The sequence below is a fragment of the Brienomyrus brachyistius genome, chromosome 2, assembly GCF_023856365.1.
Source record: "Brienomyrus brachyistius isolate T26 chromosome 2, BBRACH_0.4, whole genome shotgun sequence".
NCBI lineage: Eukaryota > Metazoa > Chordata > Actinopteri > Osteoglossiformes > Mormyridae > Brienomyrus > Brienomyrus brachyistius.
In genome coordinates, this window is record NC_064534.1 from 49,215,588 (window position 1) to 49,224,549 (window position 8,962).

The window sequence follows — 8,962 nt, forward strand, 5'->3', positions numbered from 1 at the left end:
GATTCATGATTCAAGCACTTTACTGTCATTGTGTAACACAGCTAAATTACTTTTATGTCAACCCCAAGGTGCATTAATAAATACAAAATAAGCGAAAACAAACAAACAAACAAAAATAAAATAATCATAGATATGTCAAAGTATTTATAATGATGGCATATACAGTACAATGCTAAATCTTTTTACAAATTATTTCTTACCAGAGCAGAATATTTAGAACAGATACTATTGTATCAATGTGCAGCAACAAAAATGATCCACATATTGCATATATTTATAAAAAGTAAACATAGAATTGTGCAACTTATTGTACATATTCAGTGAGAGATTATCTCAGACAGAGGGGGTGCAGAGTTTAGCTTTCAGAAAACACTAATTTGTCTTACCCCATCACCCTGATCGGGATATGTGATTTGATGGATGGATGATTGAAGGAAGGGTGGATAGAAGACTTGAGTGTGGCTTGGCAGATTGACAGATTCAGGGTTGTGGGTTTGACTCCTGGCTCAGTTTGAATGTACATGCTTTCCCTGCGTCTATGTGGGTTTTAGCTGATGGGTCAGAAATGCTGCTGAATTGGTGTGTCTAACGTGCCCTCGGTCTGCATGCCCTGTGATAGATGGGCATCCTGTTCAGGGTGTCCCCCACCTAGTGCCTTTTGCCTCTTGGGTTTGGCTCCAGCTTCTCTGTGATCCCGTACTTCAATAGGGGTCACGAAAACTGAATAATCATTAATTGAGATCCACATTTCAGTCGCATCTTTTGTGAACGTTATGTATCACTAGTACTAGACGTTAGCATGAATGGTCTATCGCACTTGAATCAGAAAGCGGCTCTAGGACCTGGTGGGAGTCGCCGGGCTGCAGCGAAGGGGAGTTTCTTAGCCCAGAGAGAGGCTGTTTACGAAGAAAGCTCGTCTTCTGCAAAAACAAGACATGGTCGTGGTGTGGGAGAGAGCAGTTTGAAATATAAATCATAGGCTCTTTTGCTAACGCCAGATCCTATTTTTCCATATTTGATTTTTTTTTACATTTGTCGTCGACTTCGTTTGTTTTTCTTTTGAAAAATACCGAGAGCGGTACATGTACAAAATGGTATTTGAGCTGTACTTTCTTCTGCTGAGTGTCGGAATTGTGGAAGGTGCATCAATAATTCAAGGTAGGCACGGAGGAAAAAAAGTCTTTCGAAGTCTTATGCTTGCATTTTCCAGATTTGAACGCAATGCTGGCTTTGTGTACTTCATGAGACGCTTTTAGAATCATTTAAACACCTACATCGATGTTCTTGTGGGTGTGTGTATATTTTGCATGTAACTTCAATGCATCTAATTAATCCTGTAAATTTCAATTCCATTATTAAGTCCTGTGCATATTTATTTTTAATTCAGATTCAAAATTCCTTTTTGTAATGGTGTTGGTGTGCCCTGTTCAATCCTAAAAAGCAGAATTTTAACTACATAATAGACATTTTGATCTTGTACTACGCTGAATTACTATGTTTTGTCTTAGAATTGCTATGCAGTGAGTGCAACATTTGTCTGTTTTTTGTAAAAACTAGTGGAATTCGCTTTCTTACATCTCTGCAGAATGCATACGCTCGAATGGCGGAGACTACAGGGGCGAGCAGCTGAGCACTTCCAGCGGACAGGAGTGTCTCAACTGGATCACTGTAACCCGGGACTTCAATCTGACAGCCTATACGGACGTGCAGTCAGGTAGCGACGCAGTCTTTCTACACAGCAAAAACAGCCCTCAGATTGACAGCAAGCTTTCAGTAGTGAATTTAATACAATTTACTTTGAGCATTTTATTGCTTATTCTGGTGGAAAATCTGTAGGCCTTGTCCACTGTTTATGATTGTATCGTTAGACTGTCTAACCTATCTGATCTACAGACACCTAAGACAACCTGCAAATTCTAACACAATGAAATATATTGTACAGTATTCCACTATAATATCTGCAGGGCAAGTCATTTTGACATTGCAATAATAAAAATCTACATAAATGTTGTGTAATCCTGCCCCACGCCCAAACGGAACGGGCACAAAAGCTTCATATGGGAACATCAGTTGGTTTATGGAATTGCAGTGAAACTGGGCAGTAAACAGCCTCCATTCCGAAACACAAATTCTTTAAAACTTTGGATCGAAAGGGGGATGTTTCTTGTCTGTTCTGTAGGTGTTGGGGACCATAATTACTGCCGAAACCCAGATTCCTCGGACAGACCTTGGTGCTACGTGGCCAGTGAAAATGGCACCGTTCAGAAACAAGACTGTGATATCAGTGCCTGCGGAGGTATCAGACTCATTTTAAGACATATCATGGTTCCTCTCAATTTATCGTTTACTCTTTACCAAAGATGTGTGAAAATGAGATTCTTATCTATTTCAGCTCTTTGCTTTCATTGTGCGACTCCTGTTTCAGATATGAAGCACTGTTTCTCATGTTGACATCCATATCCCATATTGGATGACAGTGTAAACAGAGATTAAACAACGCAAAGGCCTTTGCGGGACGAGGCAATTTTGTCTTTCAGTTAGAAATTTAAATATTATCTAGTTTTTCGGACTTTAATATCGTATCTGACAGTGTAGGAAAAAAAGCCATCTTCGTCATGGGGTCTGGTTGTCATAGTGATGCCTTGGGAGGCAGATGACAAACCTCCAACTCACAACTATAAAAAGAGACACAGACCATTTCTGTCAACATGCAGATTTGAGTTGCATGGGTCAAGGTATATATCTATTAGAATATATCCAAATATAGATGAGGGAATTATTTGAAATTCAACTGCTGTTGTATGTAGAAATTCAGTGTTCTCAGACCAGTGCAAAAAAAAACACAATATATTTCATGCAAACTTGCTTGGTTCCTAGACTCGCATTGTTAATGCAATGCAGTGTTTAGCATCTGTGAGATATTATTTGCCCAATGTACAAGGAGTCACTTTTTCTATTGTACTTCCTGCTATCTAGCCAGCCTTGAATTTCACCACATGTTCACAGCACAGAGTTTTAAATACAAATAGGAAAAACTAGTACTGCAACTGCCATGGCCATACCCCTGATAGCTGATTGGCCAGAAGTGACATGCTTCACACAGAATCAGTGTCCAATTGGCTGTAGGGCAGACTTTGTAAACAGCTTTGGAATGGACAGTTTCAATCTGGGGAGAAGCAGGTGTTGATGTGTTTGGCTGTCTCACCCTACAAGTTTGTGTGCACTTAAAATATACTTGTGCAATAGCACGTTTTTAACGCAAACAAGCTAGGTGAAATTAGACAAAAACGAAAGCCCATTCGTGACGTAGCCAAGTTCTTTGAGTAAGTGTAAATTGCGTCTCCGCTTTCGTGTGGCGTTAGTGGCTAACAGGCACTTTACTTATGAACCCTCCCAGACTATGTCACGGCAGAGCCGGCAAGCCCCCCAGCATCATCCACGGGGGCACCAGAAGTCTTTGAACCAGCGCAGTCTGAACCTGCACAGAACGACAATGCCGCTGTTCAGCCCGTCATCGGCATCAGGCAGCGAGTCCAAACTGGGGCTAAGAAGAAGGACCTGGGAACCTTAGGTAAGTCCTCCTGGCAGCGGAGCTCCTTTCTGTCAGTATGAGTCATACTGGGTGACTTTTATTCCTTTATGCCTAGAAGCGACACCATAAAGATGTGTGCTGGATGGATCCAGTTTTTATTTGGCTTAAACAGCAGCTGCTTTGAAACTCTTCAGAACATAAACGGTTTTCTGGTTTCTGACAAGCGCTCTACTGAGAACGAGCACAGCACCGGTTCAGTTCCCAGAAAAATCACATCCGTTGAGTATTTAAGCGCTTGGTTAATCAAAAAACCGGCTCATGCTGGGGCCCAGCAAGACGAGGGCTATGAAATTCTGTCATGGACATTTAACATATAAAAGTTCCTAAAGTTATGGGAAGCAGAAATGCCTCTGCAGAGGGTTTAATGATACCCCGGCCAGTATTATGAGGATTTACTATGCAAATAATCACATTGATTGTATGAAGAGCGAGGACTGATTGAAAGGCTGGACACCCCTTGGCTGTGGATGATCAGGCAGGACATGCTGCTTTTAAAGCTTATTTTCACACAGTTTTTACAAATTATGAAAGGCAGAAACAAGTTTTTTAAACACAGAGTGGGTGGGAACCCCATCGTAAGTCCCATCGCTTACCTGCAGATTTATCTCACTCCTCATTAGTTATATTAATAGACGTGGTTGGGTTGGGTCAGTAAATGGCAGCGTGTTTGACTGTTACTGTTCTCGTTGACCTCCTCCTGTGTTCGTCCTGCAGGTTACGTCCTCGGCATCCTCATGATGGCAGTCATCATTCTGCTCGGAGTGGGCATAACGTTTGGCTACATATACAAGAGGTCAGTAAAAACATTCACCCAAAAATGCATATTGACACTGTGTCACAGCTTGAACATAAATGTCTCTAAGCAGAAGGCAGATGATCATCATTAAACCTGAAATTTAAGTTGTTTTCAAAGATTTATGATGTGATAATCCTGTCATAAATTTTTGGCTGTGTGACATCCTTGATAATTGGGGAGAATTCGTTCTGGATCGGTTGATTCTCAGATTGTCATGGTGTAATATACCTTCCAAGCCAGGGAAAGAGTCCTAACGATCGGAAGCCAAATCGTTCCAAGAACCTTCAGAAGCCAGCTGTGCGAAAATGAGTGGGGCTGATTTAGAGCCTGCACTGAGGTTTCTAAAAACAAATGAAAACCTAGAGCCTAGAGGAGACAAGATGGGGCTCTATAGTGCCACTCAGACGACACTGATACTTTTGGCCTGGCTTCCCGATGTCCTTGGAGCCCTGTGCTCTGCTGTTAAGCTGATTAGCTTGTCGACAGCTTTTTTTGAGCTCACTTATGATTGGCTGTATATGCACGGGCCTGATGGTGGCATCGCCAAAGGTCATGTGATATTTCTAAGGGGCTAAGCATGTTTTTTTTGTAATGGATGTATGTTCTAGCTGCAGTTATGTGTCTGGCAGCGAAATCTACCATTGGGAGTAGCAGGGTGCCTGCTATTATGTAATTATGATCTGAATTTAGTCGGGTCAGTCTCCATGGGGGTGGGGGGGGTTTCTCCTGTATCTTTCAAATCACCCAAATCACGCCAGTGAAATACACAGCTACATATGCAGTTAAAAGCTTCAACTGACAAACAAAAGAACATTAATGTAAGGCTGTATGTCCTGAGTTGCTCTCTTTCTCTTGGAAATTGGTGCTGAGATGTGCTGAAGCCCAGGAGCGGGGACATGACCTCCCCCAGGGCAGTGTGGCTGGCTGAGTCATGTTGCTTTTTTTGGTAAAATCTGAAACTGGCATCATAGAATTTTAAGACACTTAAACTATGTCCTTTAATACTGCATTTTATTACAAGCATGTATTAAGTACCTGGCTCATGGAGAACCTGAAGGCTTCTCCAGGGACGCCAGGGTAGATGCTATAGCTATTTAGGACACACTAGTTCGCCATGTTTTGACTGTGAGGGGGAATCTGTTGGAAACCTGGAAGAAACATTGAATTCCACAGGCGTTGAGTGAGGGGTTCTACTGGACCCATGTGTCTAATTTCCACGACCCTGTGCTGGAGAAGCAGAAATGGCTGGATCTCGCGTATAATGATATTCTGGCAGTTCTTTCCTGTAAATAATAATGCTTATTTGTCCATATTGAAAGAGGTGTGGTGTTGTGGTGTTCTGGGGTTTACCAAACGGCAGAGAGAAGCCGCCAGGACTGCAGAGCCTCTTGCGTGTCTCAGCCGTGCTGGAGGGGGCGGTGGGGACGTGGCAGGGAGCTGGCTCTGTCGTGCTACTCTAATGCGGTACAACGGGCTGGCTTTTGGCCCACGGCGCAGAAGATGATGCAGCACTGCTGTGGTGGGAGTCGGGGAGCCGGGCGGCGTATGGGGTGGGTGGGTCGCTCAGACGTTTCATAACGGAGTCACGTGCAGGCGGGCGAGCGCTTCCGGAACTTGCGCGTATTCCGTCGTCGTCACCGCAGAAACATAAACCCACATCTTCTTCTAATCGTCACGTGTGGGGAGGCAGAGGGTGGGCGTAGTCAGGTCCAAAACAGTCTACAGAAGCCAGTCGAGGGTGCAGCCTGATCACGGATGCTTGTATTACGAAACATTTCCCACAAGCAGAACTGGCCTGTTGCCTGATTCGCAGGGGGGGAAAAAAAGATTTAAATAGCAGTGATGCAATCCTGATCTTAGATAAGGTTACACTTATATTGTTTACTGCTTAGAGTGGGGGCTGCAAATGGTATCTTCCCATTGCCTGAGACTGTAAATGCATTAATACAAACTTTCATTAACTTTAGCCCCAGAAAATCCTCTTCTTGTGCAGTTTGTGTTACAGAGCAGTTTCTGATTGATCAGACAAAATGGGGGGGGGGGGGGCTTGGCTGATTTCTGATCGTATTTGACATATTTGGAGATGATTCACTTGTACGGATGCGGTCTACTTAATGTACTTACCAGTCCCCTAGTACCTGACTAATTAAATGAACAATAAAAGTAATCTTTATCAGATTAAATGTTTTTGTAGCATTGTCCATGGCTGACCTCTGACTTCCCATTTCCACAGGGGTCGCGACCTGCAGCGGCAGCGCGAACAGCGTGCCTACGAGAGGGAGATGCAGCGGATCACCTTGCCCCTGTCTGCGTTCTCCAACCCGGCCTGCGAAGTGACGGAGGAGAATGCTGTTGTCGTCAGTGGCGACCAGCAGACGCCCTGCCAGGAAGGCGGGGTAGCTGAGGGCGGGACCCCTCTCATAGGCCAGGCTGGCACCCCAGGGGCATGAGTGACAGCTCCAAAACTGACTGGAACTAGTGACAATGGATCGTGGGGGGCGGGGTTTAAAACCTCCCCCCACAGTCCCAATTCTGTTTGAAGACCCCTGAAGAGGACTGCGATGCAACCGAGATGATCAAAGACACACACACACTCCAATCAACTTTGTTTTCCTGATACTAATGCCTGTGTCTGAACTGAAGTGATTAAGGGTCAGGGCACGAAATGGAAGTACCCCAGTAGGGATTTACTCAAGAGCAGATGAGTAATAAGTAATCATTTCAAAAGTGCATGTCAGGATGCTTGATAATGATGACAGTTATGGCTGTCAGTTTCTTTACGGCGAACTAAACCCTTTATGCGATAGAAATTTCAATGGAAAGAAAGACTGTTTAAAGGAAAATCGCTTCTGGATTTTCATTGTGTTTTCATTTGAGAAGGTGTAGAAAAGCTTGTGCACGCAGTACGACGCGATGGGTGAGAAAGAGAGAGCAGAGCTGTATGCTGTTTACAGTGATGTCAGACACTATCAGCATTCAGTCGGAGCCATTTTATACCAGAGCTGGACACTCTGGCTGAAAGGAAAAAAGAATTGCTCCCCGCTTTTTGTAACAGGTTCCCCAAACTGTCTAGTCATCCTGCAAGACTAGTTAAGTCTGGGGTAGAGGGAGAACGAGCTCTATTTTTCTTTAAGAAATATTTCCTTTTGCATTTTTAAGGTTGTGTATTTTAGCCATGGTTTGCAGCTTGTTGAGTTCCTTCAGGGAAAGGCTGCGCTCTGGGTCAGTGAAGAATCAGCAGGACTGGAGATTTAGTCAAAGGACAAAGGTAATTTTTTTTCGCCCCTTAGATGCAATGGAAGCATCATGGTTGGTTAGAAGCCATTTTGACACGTAAAAACAGCCACGACTGCCTATTTAGCTGAGTGACCTTAGGTCATTTTGCCTTTGCAAAGCCTTGCCAAGGTTGTCTAGCTCCTTTGCCCCCCCCCCCCCCCTCGTAAATCCTGCAACAGCCCATAAATGCCTGAATCCTTGAGACTGCTGTGTAGTGTGGTACTATTGGTCTAAGGTAGTAAGGAAGATAACACCCCAGGTCACAGCCTGTACCTAATGAAAGTGTTACACCTAATATTCTATGGGGCATATAGATCATAGTCTTGTGGTGAATATCAGATTCTAAGGAGCAATAATCAATGAAAATGAAATCATCTTATACCACAACCTGACTTGTCTCTCTGGAAATGACAGTGGTTTGGTCATTATAGGAGTGGATTTGAATTTTTTCCCTCATAATCCATGGCTGTTCTGTGTCTCTTCTAAAACATTACATTAAACCGCAGTTTGTTTTTTGGTTTATTTCTGTTCGACTTTTCAAAAAACGTGTCATGAAAATGTCATGAAAAGCTGTTTCAGACTGGTATTATTGAAAGGTATTCAGTCAGAATATGTGCATTGTAGATTTTTCTTATACATATTTGTTTGTCTGACTTTGTACACTGCTGACAAATACAATATGTAAATTTATCGTTCTTTTTCCCAGGTTGTTTGTAGTCCATTCTGTAACGAAGTTAAATTTAACAGCCATAAATGTACATCATGCAGTTAGTTGCTGTGGGCTGTTTCAAGGTCATAAATTTCTTTCGCCATTAAAAGAGATCCAACACAGATCAAACTTCTCACATCTGTTTGTCTCACTGCGAATCTAGCGCTTTCCGAGCCTCACTTTCATTCAGTTGCAGTTGGGGGTGTTTCCTGGTTGGATTCAGGTTAACACCAGTTTGGAGGACTGGCCATAAATCTTTCGGTTTTGAGTCAGTGCCCTTAATGGCTGTCCTGCCTGCCCCCTGCTGCTATCACTAACACTGGGAATGATGGCAGCGTGGCTGAAAAATGCTGACACATTATCGCTTTTCTTTCGGATCATCGCACCAACCTTGTCATATGAGTTATGACCAGTGTGACTGACAGAAGAAATAGAGTCTCCTCTGCACTGGAAACCCTTAAAACATGAGCTTTTAAAAGGCCTCGCCGTTTATTTTCTGAGCATATTCACAGATATCGGAGCTGCCAACATAAAAAAAAAAAAACAAAAAAAAATGTTATGTAGCAGCGGTCGGTGCAAGTCAACCCAT

General features: G+C 43.3%; 1 protein-coding gene across 1 annotated transcript; it reads left to right on the forward strand.

The window, feature by feature from the left end:
- Positions 1-884: 884 nt before the first annotated feature.
- pik3ip1 (phosphoinositide-3-kinase interacting protein 1) lies at positions 885-8,507 on the forward strand. The gene is made up of 6 exons (XM_048999737.1): positions 885-1,158; positions 1,586-1,714; positions 2,180-2,296; positions 3,398-3,571; positions 4,307-4,385; positions 6,622-8,507. Exons 1-6 carry the CDS (start codon positions 1,083-1,085, stop codon positions 6,836-6,838), a joined length of 792 nt encoding a protein of 263 aa, XP_048855694.1. The 5' UTR covers positions 885-1,082; the 3' UTR covers positions 6,839-8,507.
- The last annotated feature ends 455 nt before the right edge of the window (positions 8,508-8,962 follow it).

Excerpts from the sequence above, each read along its gene's own strand:
- pik3ip1 (XM_048999737.1), top strand. The coding sequence starts at position 1,083 with ATGTACAAAATGGTATTTGAGCTGTACTTTCTTCTGCTGAGTGTCGGA. Across the intron at positions 3,572-4,306 it reads GAAGGACCTGGGAACCTTAG|GTTACGTCCTCGGCATCCTC; the intron begins GTAAGTCCTCCT and ends TTCGTCCTGCAG. Across the intron at positions 4,386-6,621 it reads TTTGGCTACATATACAAGAG|GGGTCGCGACCTGCAGCGGC; the intron begins GTCAGTAAAAAC and ends CCATTTCCACAG.